At 36.5% G+C, this 25,521-nt stretch overlaps 1 protein-coding gene across 9 annotated transcripts in view; it reads right to left on the bottom strand.

Moving 5' to 3' along the window:
• Positions 1-723: 723 nt before the first annotated feature.
• SENP7 (SUMO specific peptidase 7) overlaps positions 724-25,521 on the bottom strand; it is a 40,591-nt gene continuing 15,793 nt past the window's right edge. For 6 of the 9 annotated variants that reach the window (XM_056505164.1, XM_056505117.1, XM_056505182.1 and 3 more), the window contains 18 exons: positions 23,113-23,228; positions 22,241-22,410; positions 20,981-21,329; positions 20,282-20,439; positions 19,208-19,354; positions 17,894-17,927; positions 17,066-17,233; positions 14,530-14,792; positions 13,382-13,515; positions 12,577-12,693; positions 10,952-11,071; positions 9,007-9,099; positions 8,031-8,218; positions 7,564-7,616; positions 7,201-7,238; positions 6,903-6,971; positions 4,978-5,128; positions 724-2,888 (listed from right to left, as the gene is read on the bottom strand). In XM_056505164.1, coding sequence (XP_056361139.1) covers positions 2,751-2,888; positions 4,978-5,128; positions 6,903-6,971; positions 7,201-7,238; positions 7,564-7,616; positions 8,031-8,218; positions 9,007-9,099; positions 10,952-11,071; positions 12,577-12,693; positions 13,382-13,515; positions 14,530-14,792; positions 17,066-17,233; positions 17,894-17,927; positions 19,208-19,354; positions 20,282-20,439; positions 20,981-21,329; positions 22,241-22,410; positions 23,113-23,228 — 2,506 coding nt within the window. In that variant the 3' untranslated portion in view covers positions 724-2,750. Of the gene's footprint in view, positions 2,889-4,977; positions 5,129-6,902; positions 6,972-7,200; positions 7,239-7,563; positions 7,617-8,030; positions 8,219-9,006; positions 9,100-10,951; positions 11,072-12,576; positions 12,694-13,381; positions 13,516-14,529; positions 14,793-17,065; positions 17,234-17,893; positions 17,928-19,207; positions 19,355-20,281; positions 20,440-20,980; positions 21,330-22,240; positions 22,411-23,112; positions 23,245-25,521 lie in introns of all 9 variants that reach the window. The other 3 variants (XM_056505127.1, XM_056505138.1, XM_056505193.1) reach the window with 3 other exon arrangements.

Below are 25,521 nucleotides of genomic sequence, written 5' to 3'. Positions count from 1 at the left end.
AAACACAGCAGTCCCCTCATACTTCAAAAAATGAACAAAAAACTCAAAAATCATACTTGCTGATTCACTTCTCCAGTTCTTGATGAAAACCAAGTGTTTATTTTTAGATTTTGCCTGGCAGATTTACTTCCTACAAGTTACTTCTACCTTGCATCTTCTGTTGTGCAGTACCTTAAACAGATCCATGACTCAGATGTGTTCATGGATGCCATTTTTTGGTCCCACACAGACAGAATGCTGCAGTTTATTTTAAAGAAACTGACAGGTACATTTGGGCACTATGATTGCCTTGAAACAAAAATTACACAGCTTAGGTAAAGAGCCCTACACAGACTGGTTTGCTTTGAAATACCCCATCCCTCCACCATTTTGGTTAAACAGACCTTAAATGGAAATGCAAGAGATGTGCAAAATAGTCCCTGAGTCAGACTGGTTAAAAAGTTTACATTGGGGAGGTCCTGCAAGTAAAAAGGAAGCATGAAGATACCTGAAATGTAGTTTCTTCCACAGACCCTTCCTAGCATTTACCACATACCTGATAAATGCAAATGGCTGGAAATAGGGTGGGTTATGGCTGATGGTCCCTTAATCACTGGGTGAGACACTTGGGTTAGTATCAGCATAATTTGTATATACCTTAAAAGCAGTCAGATGGCCTATCTTACACTGAATTTGTGGTTTATTTGTAGCAGCTGAGAAAAAAATGGTAACAACCACAGCAACTTCTGCAGAGAATTTTATTATCAAATGCATTGGCATTCTCATAGCACATATGTAAGAAATCTAAAAAGGCAATGTTATAAAATCAATTTAGAAATTTGCATACATTATTTTGCTTTTAAACATCTATAAACCAGTCAATCTAAAAAGAATCAATTGCTTGGTGTCAAAACCTAATTTTACCATAAGAAAAAGCCCAAACTCTTTTCCATAAGGAAACACTGAAAATATTATTCAGTTAAGAAAGGTGTAGAGAAAGAGAACATATTTCTGCATTTTATCTTTTTTTCTTTTTTACAATAAATACACAGATTATTCTTGTAAGTAATGCTGGTGTTGTGATTTAGGTGCTGAAAGACAACTCTGGGATGAGAGGGAAAGATGCTGGGAGGCAGGGGAAGAAGGGGTAGTGACAAACTACAGAATTAAACTAGAAACAAAGGAAAAAACATACAGTCATTGCACAAGGCTGCTCACAGCTATACAGAAGGTAACTGTGCTCAGCAAATTGTTGTTTTAAAATTCTCTCTCCCCCAGAAATCATGCTTCCTAGTTTGGGAAACAAATAAGTTGGGGTGGAGGGGTACTGGATGGCTGTACAGAACCTGAAATACAACTGGATTTTCCAAAAGCCAGGTTTCAGAGTTGTCTTGAGGGAATGGGCCCTGAGAATTCTGCAATAACATAAAAATGCTCACATCTTTGGGTTGCCCTCAATTTTTATTTTAACTCCCTATTGTATTTCCAGCTTTAAGTGCTCTGGTTTTCTAGACATGGTTTTATGACACAGGTGGTTTTGGTGGTTATCTGACACAGAGTCCTGAGGGGTGAGATAAGTAAACTTAGAGTGGGGAATAGGAGAAAGCATCCTTTTAGAACAGCCACCTTCTATCATGCAGTGAGTACAGAAAAAAGTGCACACACCAAAATGTGATCACTGCTCAAGGAAAGCTACAGAAACACAAATTAAGACAATGATGAAATTGTGCTAGTTTATCAAATCAAGTCTGGGTTCAAACACTCAATATTCAGTCATCTTTACTCAATTCTCCTAAGCAAGGTACAAGTCCTGTTTGTCTTATAAGTAAATCACATATCTTAATGTCCTTATTTTTCAGTAAAACACCTCAGACTTTTGAGGTTAAGCCACAGCCTGCTTGCCTTGCTAATGCAGGTGATGCCTTAAGATTTGTAGGAATTATTCTCCAAAATCAGGCGAATAGCATTAAAAAATCTACTGCCTACACATACTGCATTAGTATGAACTTTGAGAGCAAGTTTGCTTTTAAAATCTAATAAGAAAAAAAAAACTTAAAAGAAAATATACTTCTGACTTTAACGTATTTCAACAGTCACTCAATGTCTTCCAGTTGTGGAAACACTTTTATGAAAATGCTAGGAAGGGGGAAAATAAATTAAAAAAAAAAAATCATCAAAACTAATCAGTCTCAAATCTTGACAGAATTTTCTGACATGCAGATTACTTCTGCGTATAATCAGAAGCAAAAACAAAAAATACATCTCTAAAGAGAGTCAATATTAAATCCTTAAAGTAAAACAATACATAGTATTCATTCTATCTGTATCAGCTGTAAATCAAGAGACACAATACAGGATCCAGATCCTGTCTTCAGGCCTGACTTCAACATGATCATCCATGTTTCAACAGAATTATAAAGAACAGGCCCCAAAAGACCAAAGTATTTTTACATCCTTGAGGCATATACCTGTAGGCAGCTTACATATTCCAAGAATCAACTAGCAATCCACATGCATTAGCTTTAACTTACATATTTACATTCTTATCTATAATCTTCTCCTTTCCCCCTTCCAGCATTGTAAGACCACACAACACTAGTGGAAAAAAAAAAAAAAAAAAACTTTAAATAAATAAATGCTGAACAAAAGGCTCTTCTTGTGCCTTTTTCTTTTCCTTCCTTGCAAGGCAGGGAGAGACCAAACATCAATAAGCAGAGTTCCAGTTATTTTATACAGCAGTGTACTTGGCCAGCACTGCCTTATTAGATTTATTAGCTGCTGCTGCCACTCTGCTGTTGGAAGTGCAGTTGCAAGATCAGGTCTCGAATTTCTTCCCTTTTGTTTCTGATCAGCTGACGAGGGAACCAATTCTCCAGATGCAGTGGTTGTTCAAAAATAGCTGTGGGATTCTGGCAAGAGAAAAAGGAATATTTACGGAATGGACTTCCTAACACAACCTTCAGAAAGAATTTCAAACCCTTCCACTGCTGCTCAGATCATGGGGGCACAAACAAGTTTCCATACAAGACTGACAGCCTTCAAAGTCAAATTGCAGTTCCTTCATCATAATCACAAATATGTGCCCTTACCAAAAGGTACTCATGGTAAACACCAGACAGGTTATCATCACTTCTCTTACAGATATGCATATTAAAGGCAGATGTCATGCCCTTTTTTGATATCTAACAAGGGACAGATGCATTTTTGTCACAAAACACATAATTACAATCACACTATAGCAAACAATCAAGCATACAGTGGTTGAGCATGCTGAGATTTTGTTGTCTCAAGCATGTGTTTTCTCTGTCATGAGCAGGTCTTCGGATAGAAGACAACAAAAAGTAAAAATACTGATAACAGTTTTAGCAGGACATGAGAAGGGGAGAATTTGGAACAAAAGAGGACAGCAAAATGAAATAGCTGAGAGGTGCTGGCAGATTTGGTAGTTAAGACCACAACACCACATCTGATTTACTGAAGCCAATTTTTTTCTTCCTTCCCTCTTCACTCTTTTGCAATGCTTATAATTCACTTTCTCCTTCATTTGAATAAAGTAATATATTATAAAATGAAACAGTAAAGTAAAGAACACATCATGATTTGCAGTCTATGAGTCCTGACATGTTTAGGACAAATTATAACCACCTTGTCCCAAGCCTTGCTTCTTCAAGAAGTCCCCATTGTTAGGGAACGGGTAGCTCAAAATTTTTGGTAAGTAATTTCATTTTCCACCTACACAAGAGCTCGACCAACTATTACAGAACCACAGAATGGCTGGGGATTGAAAGAATTTGTGGAGTTTTATATCCCCAGCCAGACCTTCCTGGCTTCCAGCAGAGCACCTCTCCTCATTAGGTCACTGTTACTCAGGTCAGGAACTCTCCAGGAAGCTGTCAGATTAAAGTCACCCAAAGGGTCTGGGGTCTGTGAACGTGAGGCTGCTTTAACCTGACCAAAGGGGCCTCATGCACTTGTTCTTCTTGGTCAGGGGGCTGACAGCAGATGCCCACTGCTGTGTCACCTGGGGTCCTCTGCTCTTTAGTCACTGCCCAGAACCTCTCAGATGGCTCCTCACCCAGCCCTAGGCATAGATCCCTGCTTTCCAGCTGACCCACAAGAACAACTCTACCTCCTTGTGTTCCATGTCTGTGCTTTCCAAAAAGCCTGCATCCATCCATAGGACTCCTGCTGGATATGTGATGTATCCAACAACATCCCCATGACCTGGACAAGATCACAGCCTGCAACTGTACACAGAGCTCCAATCTACCCTCCCTCCCCCAACGGGTGTACCTGTGTACAGGTGCTTTGGAATGGCAATCTGTTCTCCTGCAGCAGAAAAGCCTGTCCACTGCCCAAGGCCTCACACAAGGCTTTGCCTGCCCAGCAACCTCAGAGAATGCAAACCACAGGCATCAAGTCTCAAACAAGCAAAGCCATTCAAAGGACAAAGCAAAGGGCAGAGAGGAAGGCTTGGGGACGCCCTAGAAGACAGTGCCTGAAGCCCAGGATCTGAAGATATTTAAAGGTATGTGCTGAAAAAGAGGCTCCCTTGGCTCTAAACATTCCCTTTTAACAATTTCCCTTCTCCCTCTCTCTGTAGAAGCTGCTGCCTGCAGACCCACTCAAAGACCAATGCACAAGCTGACAAAGTTTTAGATCCTGCAAGAAGAGATGCAAAGATACTTCTGTAACATCTGCAGGGCAGGAGTGCCTACACTAATAGGCTCTATATACATGCAAATAGTCAGAGATACTGCATGTGTGAATATAAAAGCAACAATAAGCTACAAGGTCAGAAACATTTGAGGATAGACACATATGACAAACCAGATGGAAAGACCCCTGCCATTACTTAAGAATGGGTTTCATCTCCTCTCTCTCAAATGGCTTTGACACTTTCAACTGCTTTTTTGTGTCTGGCTATTTTGCTCAGAAAATGGGTTTCTGTGGTTTAAGATAATTTAGGGAAAATGGGAAGGTAGTTTGCATTTGTACCTGAAAGAAGCTTTCCACATACTGCAGCAAATAGACCCCACAATCACTGCTGTTATCTTGTTTAGGCACTCTTGGACACAGGTCAATCATTGTTGATTTACTGAATTCCCGATGTGTTTTGCGTTTAGCTTCCCATTCCACTTCAAGGTACCTACAAAAGAAAGTGAACAGTTGAAACACTTGAGAAATAACTCCCAAGCTCAATACCTTTTGGGACACTAAACATTGTTCCAAAGCTGGCCAAAAAGATAAAATAGCTCAAGCCAAATTATTTCACAGAATTTACCAAAGAAATTCATATACTATTTCCACTTTCCAATATTCCATTGCATACAGAGACATTTCTACCACGTAATAGGCAACATACAAAACAAATATGCATGATGGCACTTAAAATCAGCTACTTGTGCAGAGTTTCTACAAACTATTAGGATACTAGAACATTTTTATACCTTAAATAAAGGAATAATTTTCTTGGCTATCACACATTTTTCCAGGGTTCATTTTAAGAGGCCAACAGTGCCTTTTAAAATCTGACTTAAGAGAATAAATATATGCATTAAGTCAGACCTTGTGTTTGACCTCTAAAAGCCCAAAGTCCTTGCAGTCATGAGAATAAAATACATATATAGAACACTTAAAAAAGCTTTTGGAGAAAATGGCAACTGTGAAGAGGCACCAAATATGAAACAATTCAAAGATGAAGACATTTCAGTGAAGCACACTTCCTAGGCACTGCAAGAACCTATGACTGTAGACTTTCTAATTCATTTGTTTGAGCCTGACCACTGCCCAAAACACAACAAAAATCAACTCAGGGAAAAGAAGGTGTCATAGAATCCCTGCTTAAGTTTCCTTAAACTTCTGCTTCCAGCATGTAAACTGGAAACTGAAGGAATAAGAAGTTTGCTTCCCAAACACCCCTTATCTCATAACTCCATAGGTCTTGTTTTCTGACTTTTTGTGACATCTCTAAACTCCAAGAAACTACACTCTGGAATTTCAATCCCAAGAGTAGCTCAAATAATAGCACACTAAAATAATATATCCCACAGAGATTTTATTAATAAATAAATAAATAAATTAATTGAAATTGTTATTTCATTCTTCCTCCCAAGAAACATGGCAGGGAGGCCACTCTATTTAGGGAAAAGATGGTTTCACAAACACTTCTAAATCTCATCTAAACTTTACCTAGCATTTTGAAGAATTCACTTTTACAAGAAGGTGGTGTTATGTAGTTTACAGATTTTTGTACCTTTCAGTGAATGGAATAGCAAAGAGAACAGAAAGAACAATTGCATTTAGCTTCAGGTATTTAATTTTTTTTTTTTTAAAGTTGTTGATAGACATTAAAGTCATTAGGAGTGTGTAAAAGTACTGAAAGTTTTTATTACATTCTTCCAAAACTTACATACTTATCACATACAAAATTGAATATATTTTACTCTTTTCAAAACAAACACCATTCCACTATAACTCTACTGATATATCAAGCTTTTAGACAGCTTCAGTCTAGTTTCTGCATTTTTGCACATAGGAGTGGATTTAACAATAATTTTGTAAGTGTCATCAAAAAGATGAACATCAGTCCTCCAGAAAATTATCACAGAGATTTAAAAGTATTAATTTTAAATGCTTTTCTAGCCTTAAAAACACCTTCCATTACTAGATTAGATGGGATAAATCCTCCCCCCACCCCACCCCAAAAACCTCTCTATTTTTCTTTCTCCACTCTCTACTTTACAGTTTTTACATCATATGTGGGGTGCAGAACATAGACAGATTTTTCATGGAAGCCTCTGTATTATAATTACAATTTCCTTAGTCATGACTCCTCATGGATTTTAGCATTAGGAATATACACCTCTCTAGACAAATGCAGCAGCATCTACTGCTAAAAGATAGAAACTGTAGTTACTTACTCTCTCAAAACCTGAACTGTTTTCTGCACAGAACAGGCTTTCAAGGAATCTAAGATGAGTATACAAGGCCTGTACACAAAAAAACAAAAACAGGTCATTGCAGTCTTTAATCACCAACACCACTAAAGCAAGTATTTTGTTTGAATACAGCCTACCCAAGAGCATCAGTAATTGAACATTTTTACCAATGTGGTAAAAATGGATAAGTATTTACAGTTGTGGTGTTATCATAATACCTGAATTACTACAGAATTTCATAATTTAATGTCATAATATTAGAAAGAAAGCAGAAACATACCTTTTACAAATCTGCTTTTTGGAATTACTTAGGGAGATCTGAGAGAAAAGAAAAAAGAAAAATAAATCTCTAAAAACCAACATCAATTATAAACTCTAACATCTTCATAAACTTAAAAGTTGTTAGAGAAGCTCTCATTTCAGAAAGGCAGAAACTGATAAATCAATTTTAAACAGGTAAAATCATAGCAGAGCAAATAGGTAAGCAAAGGAGAGTGCTAATTCAAAATGCCTTGTACATGCTGCAGGCCATGCAAACATCAATAACTACTGCAAAAAATATGATGCAAAATCCCTGGGTCAAGTCTTACAGTCTTCACAAATTCAGTAATATGTTTTCCCTGTCAATAAAAAAGGCACTTACTTTAGAAATAGCTGAATATAGAACTGAAGCAGAAGCAGCCATTTCATTGCCACCTAGTACAAAATAACAAATGCAAGAAAAGTTAAGAAAATAATACCTAAGAAAAGTATTTTTATTTTCACGTTCATGATTATTATTCATAATGTGAAAATAAAGAACTAATTTATAAACTAATTTTTAACATTCTTTTCTGAATCCTGGAATAGCACAGTTACCAAAGGTCTTCCCTCCTGACAAAATTCTTACTGAAACAAAGCAAATTTCCAATTATCCCTGATTTTCCATGTCTCTTGGAGTGTTTTCCAGAGTTGCAGACAACTTGCAGTCCTTACTATGCAGGGGTTTATAAAAACATTCTACATCAATCTGGAAGTTTTAAAAGTTCTTTCACATAATTTCCCTGCTTCAATGATTAAGACACTTAGAACTGTTTATGGCTTGACATATCTTTCTCCTAGATTATGTACCTTTAGAGAATAAACTTCTGTTACCATCCATCTCTTCTTCATCCTTGAAGAGCACTGAACCAGCTCTAGTGTTCTCACACTCTGGCTCAAGTGGAGACTGCTGAGATAATGAATTCTGAGGGGGACACTCCTCATACACAGCTTCTTCTAACCAAGGAAAACAGATAACTGCCATGTACCAATGAGACCTGCCCAGCAGTGAGGAGAGGGAGAAAAAAACATTAAAACTCTGTAACATTTGGTTCTGAAAAGGCTATGAGAAACTTTTATAATACTGAGAACTGATGGACAACTGTTCTGTGACACACAATCATCATTGCCATGCTCTTTTCATGGCATCTAGTACTAATCTTCTCCCTCATTTTTTACTTTGTATTGTGTCATAACAGCAAAAATAAGTAACAATTCCTTCAAAAACTCCAAGAAGCTCACCACAGCAATTTATCAGTGTTTGAGAACCCATTCCACACTTCAACTAAATTCCAAAATAAAAAAATACTAATAATTAGTGATGGTGATCCCAGTTTTGAATATAGCTGACATCTTTCTACAGCTCTTTTACATTATGTATCTTTCAATGACTATTCAGTTTTACAGGAGTTTCCATGTACAGATCAATTATTTAGCCAGGCCAAGGCACAGATTATGGAAGTTCAACTTTTATTACTGACACTATGACTTCCTGTGATTTCTTTATAGAAATATTACTCAAGTGCACAGGAACCATCATAATGACACACAAATCATTCTGAAAAATACCTAACAGTAATTTTCAATAAAACAAAACCCAAAGGTACAAAGTTGACAGCTGAATAAACATTTTATCTTTTGAACAGTTTTCAAAAAAATCACTCATTCCACATGTGTTACTTCTACTATCACAGGCAATAATCCAACTTCACAGCCATAAATTTTGACCATCACAACATTCACTGAAATCTTTAAATATCAGAAAAGGTGTTGAAAACAGACTTACTCCTCATTCACAGGCACAAAGATATAATCTTTATTGAAGATATTTATATTGCGAGTCCATGTTCTTACTCTTCTGTGTCTTCTCTGTGCTGCTCTGAAGAAAACAAATGACAATTGTTATTTGGCTTTGTTTTTTTTTAGTTAAAGCAAGGGATTAGTACTCCCACATCTTCCCAGTCCCTCAATGGGTTTTTTATTCACTCTAGAAATTTCCTAGACAGCTTAAAAATAAATCAGCATACCATTTACCCAGTGTCTAGTGAGCCATTTCCAAACCATCTTAAGCTTGTCTTGAAAAAAACCCCACAAACATTCATAGATTTGAATGGATTTCTCACAATTATACTGCACTAAATGCAAAAACCTCATCTAAACACCAGACTGTGTAAATACAGATCTATAATTAATTTAAGAACATCCATGAATTAAGCTTTACAATACCACTTTTGAAGGCCTATCAGAAACAACCTTATCTTTTGAAAGGAAAAAAGCTAAATATCTAGCACACCATATGCAGCTCACCTATAGCAAACACAGAGGTGAAACACTTGCCCTCCAATCCTGAGATTTAAATGCTGAACCAAATTTAGTTTCCAGCTCTACAGACAAAGCATGAGGACCCAATACCAGGAGAACAAGAAAAAACTGAGAAGATATTTAAGTTTAGATTTTCAGCCTAGTTTGCACAAGTTGAAATAATAATCAACATTTCACAGAACTTTGCTCCAATATGAAAGTACTCAGCAAACATCCCTATTATCATATAGAAAGATGTTCTTTCAAACACAGTTACATGAATTTTCAAGACATCTTTGAGAGTATTACAGAAGTGTCACTTTTATTCCCTTCAACACAGCTTTCAATGACTGTTACGAGCAGTGACTGTCAACTTAACAAGATGGCACACACACCTCTCTGTGCAGATGGCCTTGTTTGCCAGTAGAATTAAAAATCTGGGGATTTCATGGATAACAAAAGAAAAAAAAAAAACTCACTTCAGAGAGAAACAAAAGAGCCTTCAATAAGCTGAATGATGATGCTTATTGGTCTCTGTAACAAATCTGGATGGTTTTAGTGAGGTGGGTGTCATTCCCTCCTCCCAGGTAACAAGCAACAGGACAGGAGCCAACAGGCTCACGTTGTGCCAGGGAAGGTTTAGATTTGCTATTAGGAAAATTTGTTCACCAAGAAGTTTTCTAAGGACTGGAACAGGCTGTCCATGGAATTGGCTAAGTCAGCAGGTCTTAAAAGACGTGTAGATGTGGCATTTGGGGTCATGGTTTAGTGGTGGACTTGGTCTTTTCCAACCTAGCAGATTCTGTGACTCTATGAAAACAGAATGGATGTGGGTGGTCTTGCTCTCAAACATCAGTGTTGAGAAGAAACTGCAAGTGAGTTAAGAATGCTTCTACCCTTTAGACAGTTAGCAGGAAACACAATGTGATACAGGGTTCCTGGGCTGCTAAAGATATCCTTTTGGGAAACTCTCCAGTTCAGTGAGTTTATGTGTTAAAAAAACAAATGTGTAAGCTTGGTGTAAAATAAAATTTTCTTACTAAAACTTTGGTCAATAATTTTTTACCAATATGTAAAATTAAATACATGGTAAATACAAAAATATTATTAGTAGCATAATTTCTTAAAATAATGCATGTCTTGCAAATCTGCCATGTATGATAAAAATATCAAATGACTGTCTGAAGTAAATATTCAGATAAAGTTGGAGAAAGGAGATAACATTTTCATTCATACTCAGCATGAATCACATTGATTTTAAGGAAAAACACCAGTAAGCTTAAATAGCAAGTTACAATATTTAATCACTAATCCTTTGGAAAACACCAGAAACTATTTTATGTGCTGGTTAGTAGATGATATCCAGAACTTCCAAGTGGTACCAATAGGTAGATTGTTTCTGGCCATAATGGCATCTAAAATGAACTTACGAAACTTTGATGTCCCCCTCAGAGTTTTTTTCTGTCCTGGTCAGGCACTTGTAGAAGAAACTGCTAAAAATGTGCGTACGGTCAGCAACATGTTTTGGAGCCTTCTCCAATAACAGATATCTACCAAAGGAAAAACAAAAACAGGAAAATTATTAAATTCTTGTTCTAGAAACTACTGTCACTGCTAAAAAGAAGGGCAGTTATTCTAATGACTTATTATACTCAGGTTATGCTGAGTACCAGTTGCCTTCACAGCCACTAATCATGGCAAATTTTTCTATTTGAACTGTTCACACTGGGTGCACATCAGAGTATGTAACAGCCAAGCACCTAAGAATATAGGGTTTTTTTCTCCAGTTTTTCTGGATATTTCTTCTTTTTTTTTTCTCCATTTTTTCTGATTTTTTTCTCCAATTTTCAAGCTTCTGACTTTACTTTGAAAGTTAGTACCTAGACCTTACAATTAGGAGAGACCTGAAAACTTAAAGTTAAACCTATGGAGTGTTATACTTGTACATAATCAAAAATCATGACCAGGTCAGTTAAATTGTCCGTTTCATTTTTGCAGGCTATGCATGGGAAAGCTAAGTACCCATTATTTCACTGCTGATAATTTTATTATAAACATCAGCTTCAGTGTTTATTTTGTCACTCCAGAAGGCCAAAGCTCTCATAATTGCTGTTATCCTACACAAGGTGCCTCCAGCTTCACCTGGTGAATTGGGTAACAGTCATACATGACATTGCTTGCAACAGAATGAAAACTGAGAATGTGGGAAGTCTTAACCAATTTTAAAAGCAGAGGGATTTCTACAACAATTGCATTAAGTTCTTTTATTTAAATCTTCATTTTCTCTTGAGAAGCTACAGCTATTCAGAGGACCATGATGAATTACTTAGTTCTAGTTTAGAGAAAAATACAAGGGGCTTTGCTGTAAAACCCCACTGCAGCACTGTTACACATTTCATTTTCCTGTCCTCTAGACAAGGCTTCCTATTGCTCACAGTTCTTGCACCCATCTGGATTCCAAATAAAATGCAATTCCTGCTGCCAAGCTTCTAAAGAACCAGAATTCTTCTTAGGTCTAAGTCAGCAGAGTGAAAATAAACCACAGCTTTAGGGACTCTTGAAAAACTGCTTTCACAAGCAACTTTAGCATGATGGCTTGGAGCAACCAAGCCAAGCACAACTTTGTCAAGATGTATCAGCTGTGTTCCTTTCTGCAGATCTGCATCAGAAGAATACCTGAAATTCTTACATAGAATAGCAGAGGATGGTCCACTTCATGCAAACTTAGTAAGTAAAATACTACTACAGACCCTCTATTTTTTTCAACTGCCTACTTGAAACTTTCTGTTCTGTAAGATCACCAATAAGCATTTTTCCTATAGTTATTCTGTCTAGATTTTATCACAGCCCTTCAGAGGAACAAAACCAATGAAAATAAAACAAATGAAACTGCTAAGTACACCAAAAAAAACTTTTTCAAAAAGTCCAACATCCAATCCATCACACTGTTACTTCTGAAATTCTTGTATTTAGCAACCAACATTTGTAGTAACATTCAAGTCCACATCACACCCCAAAGAGTGTGAAGCATACAAGAAGGGCTGAGATTACTTACTTAAGATAGAAATCAATGATGACATCATTAAGAAACTCTCCATATTCTAAGCACTCTAGGTCTTCTCTTGTGACTCCCAGCCCTCCTTTTGCAGGTGGGGGTGGATAAACAATTAAACTAGAAAACAAACCAAGTCATAATAGTGACAAACTGTTTTACATGGCATTGTTCTGACTATGGTTGTCTTACATATAGAAGATTTTCTAGAAAACCTGTGAAAAGGAGTAGTTCTCAAAACTTTACCATTTCCTCCTCCAACATTTAGATGTTACAAAAGAAGTATCACCCCAATGTACTCTGAAACTTTGATAACAGCTTTTGGAAAATCAGACTAATTTTTGCCTTCATGCTGTTTTTCTATTTTTGATCAAGGTTTTTGAAAAATTACTATACAAAATGTGAACAAACATTAGAGGACAAAAGTTTATAAAAAGATTAAGTGTAACAGAACAGTAAAAGAAAACATTGCTCAGATTTAATAAAAAGTTAGCTTAAGTCAGTAAGTTTTGCTAAGAGACTTAAATGGATACTGACAGAACCCATGAGATCCCCACCCTCCATGATATGACCTTGTAGTCATAGACAGATTTGCTCTAATTTCTGAGAGACTGTCATCCTATAACACATCAATATTGTATTTTAACAGGAAACTACATTGTTATTTACTGATATTTTAGATTTGAAAAGAGACTTCTACAACACTTTCAAATCAACTAGAGAATGGCAGCTGAGGGCTTTTATTCCAGTAATTTATTGATTCAATTTCTTATATTTTCCCTTTTTCATTTATATGAAATACACTTACTTCTTAACTGCTCCCATTTCTCTTACTTCTTTCCATTCTTCATTCAGTGCAGAGGACAAAGAGATAGAATAACAGCCACTATTCTGCTTATTTGCAAGGGCATAACTGGGCCTGATCACTTTTAGCTTTGATTCCTACCAGAAAAACACAACAATTGTAAAAAGCTTTATACAGCTTGATACATAAAACACAACACACAAAACCCAAGTCTAAAACCCACAGGAGTATACCCTGCACAACTGAAGAGGATTCTTGCTGGAGATCCAAAGTATAAGCTTTGGTATTTGGGCAAACATGCCATTGCTCAGACAACTAAAAAGTTATTAATATTTTTAAAAATAATGACAGATCTTAATTCATAATCTCTCTTGAGCTATTCAAGCATTATTCAGCCAAGTCAATCAGAAATGATTTTGAAGAAGAAAGAGGAAAGAGTGGAGACAAGTATCAGACTGTCTTACCAGGAGCTGTATATGTCTGGAAGGTTTGAAAATCTAGTCCTTGAACAATTTGCCTAAAAACAATACATATTTGAACTGCCTGCTTCCTTTTAAAGTTTTCCTTCCCCAGTTTTATGGACCAGCTTGATCTGCCATCTCTTGGATTTTTACTGGCGGAAATAAAGATATGTAATTTCTGTGTGACAATGATGTGGGATTGGGTTTAGACATTTACTCAGGAGATTAAACCAAGACAACACATTAACTTGCACAGATTCATCTCCCCAGCAGTCTGAGGAATAATTCAGCATTTTCAAGCAGTGGCAACCCCATAAGGACATCTAAAGGTGTGTGGAGAGCCATCTACACAGCTCCTCCTCTGCTACACTTCCAGCTCAACTAAAATAATGGTTCCATTACTCATTACTTGATTAACTTCCTGCTTGCTGCCCTAGAGACACCACAAAGTGAGAACACCCCTGTGGTTCTAAATTTACACAGCCATGAATTGATCTAAAACATTGATACTTGTCACTTACTGATGTGGTCTATCCCTCTGTGGACACAATCTAGCTGACTGCAAATTTTGGAGTAATCATGACTGGGTTTTTTTGAGCTATGAATTAAGAAAGCAGGCCAATCTAAAATGTACTCAAATGCATGAATGCCAACCAATGGTGATGAATTAAGCAACAGCTATCCACTAACCTGAATTACAGGCTCATGAGCATCTGAGGTATTCTCTTTTGGCATGTATTGCTTTAGTAGATCCTTATTACATCTCATGAAAGAGCTTTCTTCAGGAGGAAGATCTTTAAAAAAGGGTAATGCTTGTTTCAAAGATAAAAACTCAGCAAGATCTGGTGCTCTGTTCCTCTTGCTGACACGTGTAATCAGTTCAGTCAGTCTGTCTTCTTCCCATTCTGTGAGTGGTTGAGACAGTTCAAAAAATACAAATTCATTGGATTTAGCTGGGAAAAGGAGAGAATGGATAATATTAACTATTAGATTATGTGATAGAAACTTGTCTGAACACCCACAAAGGAACTTAGAGAGACAATGGCAAGAGGAGAAGCCCAAACAACACCCTGCCAGTCACCACAGGGGTCATCAGCACTTTCACAGGCCCAGAGGGGCACAGCAAAATGGCAGGTAGGAACCCTAATTAAAGGCTGAGGAAGACACACACAGTCAGAGCCCTTCCCAGGGCTGTCCCAGGAGAGTCTCAGCCCAAAGGTCCAGACCCAAAACCCACAACATAAGTCAATGCCAGAACACTTTTTGGACTGAAAGGGAGTTGCTGCTGAGATGTATAGCATACATGATGGAAATGCAGGGGAAGAGCATTTTGGGATTGCACAGGACTAAATATAGGTTGTTTAAGGAAAGACCCAAAGGCAGCAAATAGAGACATTCAGGTAATTCAGGGAAGAAGTATGAGCAAAGGGAGGGTAAAGGGCATAAGAAGGACCAGTCACATTTAAATACTTTGCTGGTCAGTGCACTTGTCTGGCCATGCCATAAGCATGGACCAGCACAGCCTATCCCTTGTCTTCTTATTAAAGTCCTTTCTAACTCTCCTGGCTGAGAAACTCCTCTGACTCCTCTCAGGCTGTCAGATCCACCATGATATATTTTCCTGTAATATTAACACACTAAGGCAGCAAAATCATAGTAATCACTTCCACAATCCACAAAACCACCACTGATTTTTTCAACAAGTCTCTAAAAACATGTCACAACATTCACATTACTATTTAAAATTAAAAGGTGTGAAACAGTCAAACATAGAAATTTAATAAAAGCTCCTGATAGTTTCTCCAACAAGAATGTAACCAATGCAAATAAACCTAATACTAAAAGATGCCTTGCATCTTCATACTGACATTCCACTCATTTCACTGAGAACTGTGGCTACAGAAGGTACCAGTAACTTCAATAAACTTGCATCAACTAAAGGTAGCTTTCTGCTAAAACTTCATTCAGTATTTTGCTTCAAACTCCTTGTACTCCTTATGTAAAGCTGCCATTATTTATAATTTTTCTTCATACAGGTGGTGACTGTATAGGGAATGCATACTATTAAATGTCACATAGACAATGCTGACATCATCTTTTTCATAGATGCTATTTGCAATGATTTTGCTTATGTAAAACCCTTGTATGATTGTGCCATTTGTATGAATATGTGAGCCAAAGTTATATTCTCTTTTTACAGGGCTTCATGTTAGAAAACCAAATACAATGAGTCCATAATACCCTAAGACTAAAACTAAACATTTGGCCTTTAGTGGAAATTTTCTTCAATAATAATGCAATGGCTCACTGCAGTCTTGTCAAAGGTCAACTCAATCTTTACTTGACAAGACTTTTGTTTAGCATATACAATACTCAAGAGTAAGGATATTTAAAACGTCCATACATTTTAAAGGGAGAGATGCTTTATACACAAGTCTAGTTTCAGAAGGCATTCTGACAGACTACAATTAAATTGTTTTGAGTCTTTTTATTAAATAGCAGTACTTTTGACTCACATTATATTGGGGTTTTTTCTTTCAAATAAAAGTACAGTGAAGCATTCTAGAAAAGCAGAACTAACCAACTTATCTACACTGGTACAGCCTCACCTGGAGTACATGTGTGCAGTTTTGGGCACCACAATATAAAAATGACATTAAGCTATCAGAGAGGATGCAGATGAGGGCCACAAAGATGGTAAAGGGCCTTGAGGGGAAGTCATACAAGAAGCAGGTGAGATCACTTGGTCTGTTCAGCCTGGGGAAGAGGAAACTGAGGGGAGACCTCACTGCAGTTACACCTTCCTCGTGAGAGGAAGAGAAGGGGCAGGCACTGATGTCTTCTTTGTAGTGCCCAGTGACAGAACCCACAGGAATGGCCTGAAGCTGAGTCAGGGGAGGGTTAGATTGGGTATCAGGAAAAGGTTCTTCACACAGAAGGTGGCAGGGCACTGGAAGAGGATTCCCTGGGAAGTGGTCACAGGATCAGCCTGACAGAGTTCAAGGAGCATTTGGACAATGCTGTCAAGTATATGTTGTAATTCTTGGGGATAGTGCTGTGCAGGGCCAGGAACTGGACTCAATGATCCTTCCAACTCAGCATATTTTCTGATTCTGTGATCTTTAAAAGGCTATAGGCTTTCCTCTGCATTCAAAAAACACAGCTGTAAAACAAGCACTTTACTGACATGACCTCTTCATTGCACTTAAGGAAAACAATTACTCACATGGCTCACTGGTAACTAACTTTCCCATTTGGGTTTCAATCTTTTCTACATAATCCACAGACAACCAAAGAAAAATAATTGTTGAAGAACAGCCACCATTGCTTTTCCACCAGCCAAATCTTCTCAGATCCAGTGTATCCACTGTCAGCTGAATGTTCTCAAGAGACACTGTAGAAAAAGGAATTTAATAAACCAGTTATATCAAACTGTGTAAAATGAAGTTACCAAATCATAACACAAAAATCTAAACACCTGCATGCAGAATTCTTCCTGAAAAAAGTAGCTTTTATCCTCAAAATAACCACAGTAGATATCCTAAAAATATGAAAAAAATACTACTGCAAATCATTAATTCCTATTTGTTTTCAGTCAAATCAACTTAGAACTGCTCATAAACCTTCTCCTACCACACATCATCTTGGAAAATTGACTGAATGCAAATCTACAGTCATATTCCTCTTACCTTTAGTCTTCTCATACATTTTTGTAAACCTAAGGATCTAAAATGCTAATTTGAAAAGTTCAGTGTTTCACCTCAAAAACACACACAGTCATATCTACTAGAGTTCAACATCTAAAATATGCAGGAATATGGGAGGCAAGCCATTAAAACTACAAATTCACCTTAAAAGCAAAAGATGATGCTAAGTTAATGCTTACACTAGAGACACCAAAACTTTTATTTATTGAAAAACATAAAAAATTAAAAACTATCTAATACATTTCTGAAAGATTATAAATTATTCATAACAGAAATACATACTTGTTTTAATGCAATACTTTAGAGACAAAATTAAGAAAAGGCTAAAGAAAAGAGAATTCTCTTACCCTGAAATGGGATCACAATATTTTTCATTGTGAACTGAAATAAGATTTTTAAAAATATAAGTTAGTTTGTATTTTAGATATTGATTAAAACAGCATATGGATTTTTAAAAATCTGCACATCTTTCTTTTGTAGTGAAATGAACAGAATATAATATATTAGAATCATTCAGGTTGGAAAACCATTAAGCTCAAATCAAATATGCTTAGTTTGAGAATTCATATTGCCTATAACACCTAAAAACATTCCTAAAGACATTGCAGAATCTAAATGACAGCAAGTAACTTTCAGAGATGCAAGGCATTTAGAAAAAAAGCACAAAGTTGCAGAACTGCCTAAAGGCTCCTTAAAAAGAAGGGAAAAGAAGAACACTTGGGACAGAAGGAGTTAAAGCAACCCATGAGAAGCTGTCAGGTGCACTACTTGAAGTAAGAACATGATAGAAATAGTTCAACTTTATGCTGATATTACTTTACATTAATCTTCGAATTAAAGGCCTTTAAAGATTCCACTTGCACTGCTGCTATGTTAAAGAGACTTTGCTAAATAAAAAATGCTTTATTGTCACTTTGACAAAAGGTTATATGTATTAACAAAGGAAGTTTCCACTGTGGCACCACAGTAGGCACAAAGTTGTGTTTCCCAAAGAAAATTTCTACTTTACACCTAACAGCATTGAGTCTAAAATTATTTCAGCTCGTCTTCAAATTATTTTTTCTTATTAATTTAGAAAATTTCCATGAAATGTTTTTGTAACTATTTTGTGAGAAGCTGAAATTGCTATTACAATCCAAGATTTCAAAATGTTTTACTGAAGGTAAAAGGTTTGCAGGTTCAAACACCACCTTTTCAATTGCAATATACAGAATGAACCTGGTCAAAGGCCTGTTGAAACTCCTGGAGCTGGTGCTCCATTTAAAAAACACCTTCACTTATGTTCCTGTACCCTGTGAGAAGCACACTGTCTACACACTAAAGCTTATAATATTGTTTTTATGCTCTCTGAAGCCACAAAGCAAGCAATTTTCTGTTTAAAAGGCAAGAGCATAGTATATATCCAAACTCTCATCATTATAAACTACTTTATCAGAACACAATTACTATTTCTGAGAAATTAGTCTTTTAAGTGACATTAATTGGCCATTAACATGGCTGTTGTTTTCTGTTAGAATTCATTAAAGTTTCCTCAATATGACTTGTGTTCCAGGACAGCATTATACAGAACCTTTACACATAAAAACTATGGCCACAGAAAAATCACAGCTAGCTTTTATACTGACAGCAATCCAAATGGACAAGGCAATAGAACAACTTACCCTAGCAGGACCTGTTGAAAAACACTTGAATTTCCCAATGTGTAGTCTATCAAATTCAACATCCAATGCCAGGTTTGTCTGCTTTCTAGGTGTGCTTTGAGAAGGTAAGCTGAGAGGACATTTATCGTCAACTGACTCGGCTAAAAACTGAAAAAAAAAAAAGTGTATTTACTACAGGACTTGTCACATATGCCCCTCCTGTAACCTGAGGAATACTTTTTCCTTCATGTTTGTAAGAATTGACTCCCAAAGCCAGATTCCACATAAAAATTTCATATTAAAAAGCTCTAAGTATTATTACATCCATTACTGACAATTTCCTTAAGGGTCTAACAGCACCTTGATACACTTCCATTACCAAGACATGATATGTGCTCTTGATTTGGTTCTAAACTTGTAAAAACTCAAACATCAGAGCAAAAAAATAATACCCTTCTTTTCACAGCAAAGCTTCAGGATCCATTTCAATGTTTATGATTGACTTGATTCATCTGCAGCAATGACTCATTCTGACTTGTTTCAGAATTCCAGAGAAAACCCAGATCCAGGTCAAAGCAAGTAGCCAAAGGCTAATCAAGTCCAAAATGAGGCAAATAACCTTTATGACTACTTTTAGATTCAAGTTCTACAGCTAGCCCAACAGGAAAGGGAACTTCACCTTATCTCTGTCTGCTGTCAATGAAGATCCTTGAACTTCTATAAACACTGAATTACAACAGAGAATTGGATGACAAAAAGAAACTATGATCAACATAAACAGTGAGTGGAAACACACTTTTCCACAGATGTATCTTCATCATGTTTGTTTCTACCTCAGGTTACTATTTGATCTTCCTATTTTCTGATATTAAATATTTCCAAATGTTTATTGTCAAAGTAGGAAATAGGAATTATGTGTAGCAAAAACATGCAAGTTTCAGAACCAGAGAAATTCTCTGAAGACTATCTAGTATTCTAGCTGAGAAATAAATTAGTGCAACTTCTGTTTGTGGCTGGGACCATAATCAACAATAATTTTCTATAACTAACATTACAGGCTTGGCATAACAATACATAGGCCAAAAACTGAACTACCTGCTCTGTGTGACCTTTCATCTTGTCTTCTAGTTGCTTGGCTGAGAAACAGAAGTCAGACTCCTGGTCTATTTCTTTATTTTCAGTGATATCATCCTGCATCAGCTCTGTGCATTGTGGTTCAGATGGTCCATCTTCATCATCACTGGAAAGGATGACTAAAGAGGAAGAAAGAAGTATACATATACTACAAATTACAGACTTGAGAATGTTTTATTCCTCGTGGATTTCAGACAAGTAAAGAATTCTGTCTTGTGGTACATGATATCAAAGTACTGCTCAAACCAGTCAACATCTGTGTGCATTCAACAAACACTGCTCTGCATCTTTATGAACACCTTATATACTAGATCCTCAAACTATTTGGCTATTAAATGAAATAAGACAAAGCACAGCTGCTTCAAAGAAGAGAGTAATTTTTCTCAGTTTTAGCAGCATTAAAAAGTAAAAGCTCAGTTTTTCTATAGCCTCAAATCAGCTGAAAAAAGAGTATTGGAATTTGAGTCTTGCTGTGTATCCTTTTTCTCAGGTAAAACATCCTGACACTAGGTACTGTTCTCTAACCTGCACATTACAAACAACAGGATGGCTGCCTTCAATCTTTTGTTCCCTGTGTCTCAGCCAGCCAGTTACTCTTGAGCTCTCCTAGCACCTAAGTGCAGCATCAGTAATTGTCATCAGCACAGATACAGTACATACTTGGGTCAATGGAAACAAGTTGCTGATTACCCCTGCAGATTCTGTTCCGCAGCTGGCTCAGGTACTCTGATTTGTCCATCTTTAATTTCCTGATCGTACTAACTTGAGGTGAAACCACATCCTCACTGGCAGCAGAAAGTTTCTTTGACAGATTTCTGGAAGGAGACTCTGAGGCCAAGTCCTCTGTGTGGCTGTGAGCAGGGCTTAAGTGGTTGTGGGTAGAAGTGTCTTTAGAGTCTCTTTCTGCTGGAGAGTCTGGCACCACAATAGGATTAGATCTGTGATCTTGTCCATCCTCACAGGGTAATCTGCAGCCAGCAGACTGAGTTGAACTCAAACTTTGCTTTTTCTAGAAACAGCAATCAGAGATGGGATGTAAGTTATTACTTGACACTTCTCAACAGTTCAGATCAGTGATCACTGACATTAGCTGGGAGCTAGAAAAAACAATTATAGCTTAACACAGTGACATTTAATGCTCAGTTCAGGATAATTTCTCCCTCCTCACATTCCAAAGACTGTTATTACATAAAGGCATGAGGGACAACCTTTTAAAAGGCTATTCAAACTTAACAAGGAATTATTTCTGATTTTTAGCAGCTCTGTCAGTGTCAGACATGGAGGCCAATAATCAGTGCTATTCTTTACTTTCCAAAAGTATGGCTTAGTCAACTGGCCTTAACAGGTTTGGTAACTGCTTGTCTCTGTAAGGTTTAAATCAGAAGATTACAGAGATGCCTTTATTGTTTATATTCAAATGCTTTAATATAAATCACACTTTGTACTTGACCGATTCCCTCAGTCTTTGTTGATTTTTTTTCCAAATCCTAATGATAGATAAGAAGAAAACTTCAGGGAACAGTCCAATAGACTAAGAAGGAAGCAAAAAGATGACATCTGCAAGACTTCAATAACCTCTAATGCCCCTAAATAGTCCCTAATTCTAGATCACCTGTGAAAGAAGCTTCAATTAAGTAGCTAGATGCCTTATTTTCAAAACTGCTTGAATCTATGCTCCTGTCTGAAGGAAACAGCCATTCATCTGTCACAACCTTTCTGCTACAATAAGCACATTGTGATGATGTGGACAGAAGAACATTTATTCACTCCTTGTGATGCATTACTAAACTACTTTGCCTCAACAGGTAATACCTGCTAACATACCTGTATAATAAATCCTACTTATTGGCATAATCTTTCAATTTGGGATGTTGCTGCTGAAGTGTGTGTGAATGTGTACTAAAATTAAGTGCAACTTACAGAGAATACAAGTGACTTTTGTGGAATGTGTGCATTACAATCATCAGAAATATGGCCACTATGTCTTCTTTTCCTTTTCTCAGAATCAGAAGAGCCTGACTCCTTCTGACTAAGAGTAGTGCTGTTCATGTGTCTGCTCCTCTTCTCCAGTTCACCACAGTGCTTGTTTTCTGTGTCACAAAAAAAAAAAGTAATTTAACATATTTGTCTTTAAAACCTTTACATTTCTACATATTGTTTGTCTTTATATAAAATGCATGGAAGTAGGTATCCTCCACAGTAAATTCTTTTTTAATTGTAAGTGGCTGCCAATACACATTTCCTAAAATTATTACTATTTTCATATAATTAGTCAAGGGTATAGTCAAATTCACAGCTCCTTTCCAAACAAAAATTAGCACTTTCCACAGTCTTTCTTTATCTTCTGCCAAATGCAATATTCACAATTTCCTGTTGTAATCTTCAAATATTAGTAACCAGCATACAAAGACAGCCTGGAGAGTGCAAAGAGGCCATAATTCTTCAGCAGTGAAAGCAAGTATTATCTAGCCTTAATGTTTTAGCAGGGTTCACAAACCATTTGAGGATTCTTAATGGATTACATTTTTCTATTATAAGAATTTTTAGAACATCAAGATTATTTTTCTTCCACAGATTTGATTCACCATAGCTTTATTCCTATTTAAAACCAGACATTTGATATATTTTTACTGTATCTGTAAAAAAAATATGCATTCTGAGGAAACGCATACACTGTGTGCAACACCTCAATTTATTTCTGTGCTCTCCTCACATTACTACAGTAAAAAGGAAAACATTTCAACACTCTCCAAAATTCAAACTTAACTGCCAGATGACTGCTCACTACAGACCTTTCTTCTGCAGCTCTCGTCTTCTGAAAGTGACAGCATTAGGTTTTCCTAGTTCCTTAGAAGCCTTGGTCAATTTACACAGTTCATCATCTGTCTTTCTCAGGCAATGTTCAGACCTGTAAATAATATTAACTATGACTTATCTTTAATTTTGAAATAATACTGAATAAAAATCCCAACAGAAACAAGAGTTGATCAGACTTCAAACTTCTGCCTCTTCCATAAACATGAGGACCTTGCCAAATGAAACACAAATTCAGTCCAGTCGTGGAAATACACAGATACTCTAAGATTTTTAATGAAACAGATGCTTCTAAAAAGCACAGCATGAGAATCTGACACTAAAACATTATTTTGCTGTAAGGATTGACTGCAATAAGAACACATAAGAAAAAAAGAGAGAAAAGTCAGTTGATTATCCTTGCTTTTGTAATGAATATGGTGATGTAGTATATTTTTTACTTAGATTCAGAACTTCTGATAGAATCCATTGAGTAAGACCCCGAAATGTGAAATTACTTGAACTAGAAATTCTTGTTCAAAAGGGCCTCAAACAGTAACTTTAAAGGTGGTGAAGAAGGATGGGAGATAGAAAGAAAGAAACAGAAAAGGATTACAGTACTTAATCCAAATGGATTTTGTGTTCATCATTTCATAATATATTCTACTCAGAATGTTGTGGTCTCAAATTTTCAAAGAGCTAAGTGATCCTCACAATGCCTGATATCACTGACAGCCAAGCTTCAACTCCTAAAAACCATCACCCACCATGGCAAAAAACATTCTCGACATCTCCAACCAGACAACCAAAACTGATGAACATTTTTAGAACAGATGACTACTCTTCAGTGACCTCTCTGTAAACTGGAGTATCAGTGCCCTTTGGGAATTCAGAACAGACAAAGATTTCTGGAGTGCTCCAATACTACAGTGATGAGCACTGTGAAAAAATTACTGACCATCTTTCCATTCACAAAGAATCATGAATTGGACCACATATAGAAGTAGGTTCCAGTTAGTGCTATTGTTCATTCTGTATAAAGAACAAGACAGTCTTCCATAGACTAGACAAGTCAATATAGAAAACTTTATTTTGGAACCCACACTTCTCTCTCAACTAAAATATTTATATGCATAACAGCTGTATAGATTTGACCATATTAAAAGACCATACAAAACCAAGTGTTTTTCAGCATTTGTTTGACATCAACATTCAGAGTATTTAACAACAGAAAGCACCTGAATAGGCCTGTTGCACCTAATATATTTTCCTAAACATATTTGCTTTTTACATAAGTTCTGGACATCTTATTTTCAATTCCAACTTTGCTGATAATTCAGTATAAAATGCACCCCCCTTATTGCCTATGAAGCTATGGCAATATATATTGTAAAGTGCTCTTAACAACCATGGGAAACAAATACTGCAAACTCTAAGTTCCTTTACATTTAAAGCCTACCTCAAATTCATTAGTTATGCTAACAGGTCAGTGCTCACTTAAATAAATGCATTTCACATTGGGTTGCAGTAAAAAACAAAAATCCACCAATTCTGTAATATCAAGAGCAAGAATGGAAAGAAAGCTGGCACTAAGTTCTACTGGTAGAGATGAGTTAACTTACTACCACCCTTTTCTGATGACACACAATTCTTTGCCTTGACCTGAAATTTCCATAGTACAAGACTAGCACAATTTTCAGCAATACAAAGCACACATACTAGCTTCTCTGTATGATCATGTGCACACATATGCATAACACTTAGAAGGGGGGAACTTTTCTTATTCTCCTCCAAAGAAGAGACGCCAAAAGAATCAGTGCTAAGTGTATGTAATGCACTGACTTTTCTTACAGACACATGACCAGGATCAAGCCATGACTTTGTTGAAGTAACTCCTAAATTCTCCATTTCCAATTTGGTATCTATTACAAACTGTACTAAAGTGCTAGTCACTGGGGAAGGGTGAAAAATCATCCTAATGTTGGTTCTTGATAAAAAACCATTTTACACCATACATCAGAAAATCACACAACAGGTGCAGAATATTAATCATTCAAACAATGAACCACTCCAAATCTAAAGCAAGCTGAGTCCACAACTACTAAAAAAATTACTAGCTCAAACTATTAATATGTGATGTTGTACTCCAGATATGAGCCAGAAAAAATACACAAGATGTACCCTCAGATTTAGAGAGTTAAATACAAGAGTTCACATTTTCCTCTCTATAAATCCACAACCTCCCATCATCCAAAACTTTACAAAGTGAAAAAAATCAGATACTAAAAAATTAGTCTTATTTTGCAATACAACAAAACCAAAAAACCCCAAAAATCTAAACTCACAACAATCCAAACACCTCACACTTCAGTCAGCTTTAAGTTACAGAAAATTATTAGCAACAAATG

Source organism: Oenanthe melanoleuca, chromosome 1 (assembly GCF_029582105.1).
Source record: "Oenanthe melanoleuca isolate GR-GAL-2019-014 chromosome 1, OMel1.0, whole genome shotgun sequence".
NCBI lineage: Eukaryota > Metazoa > Chordata > Aves > Passeriformes > Muscicapidae > Oenanthe > Oenanthe melanoleuca.
The sequence above is the reverse complement of the archived record's forward strand: the minus strand, read 5'-3'. Positions and strand labels throughout refer to the sequence as shown.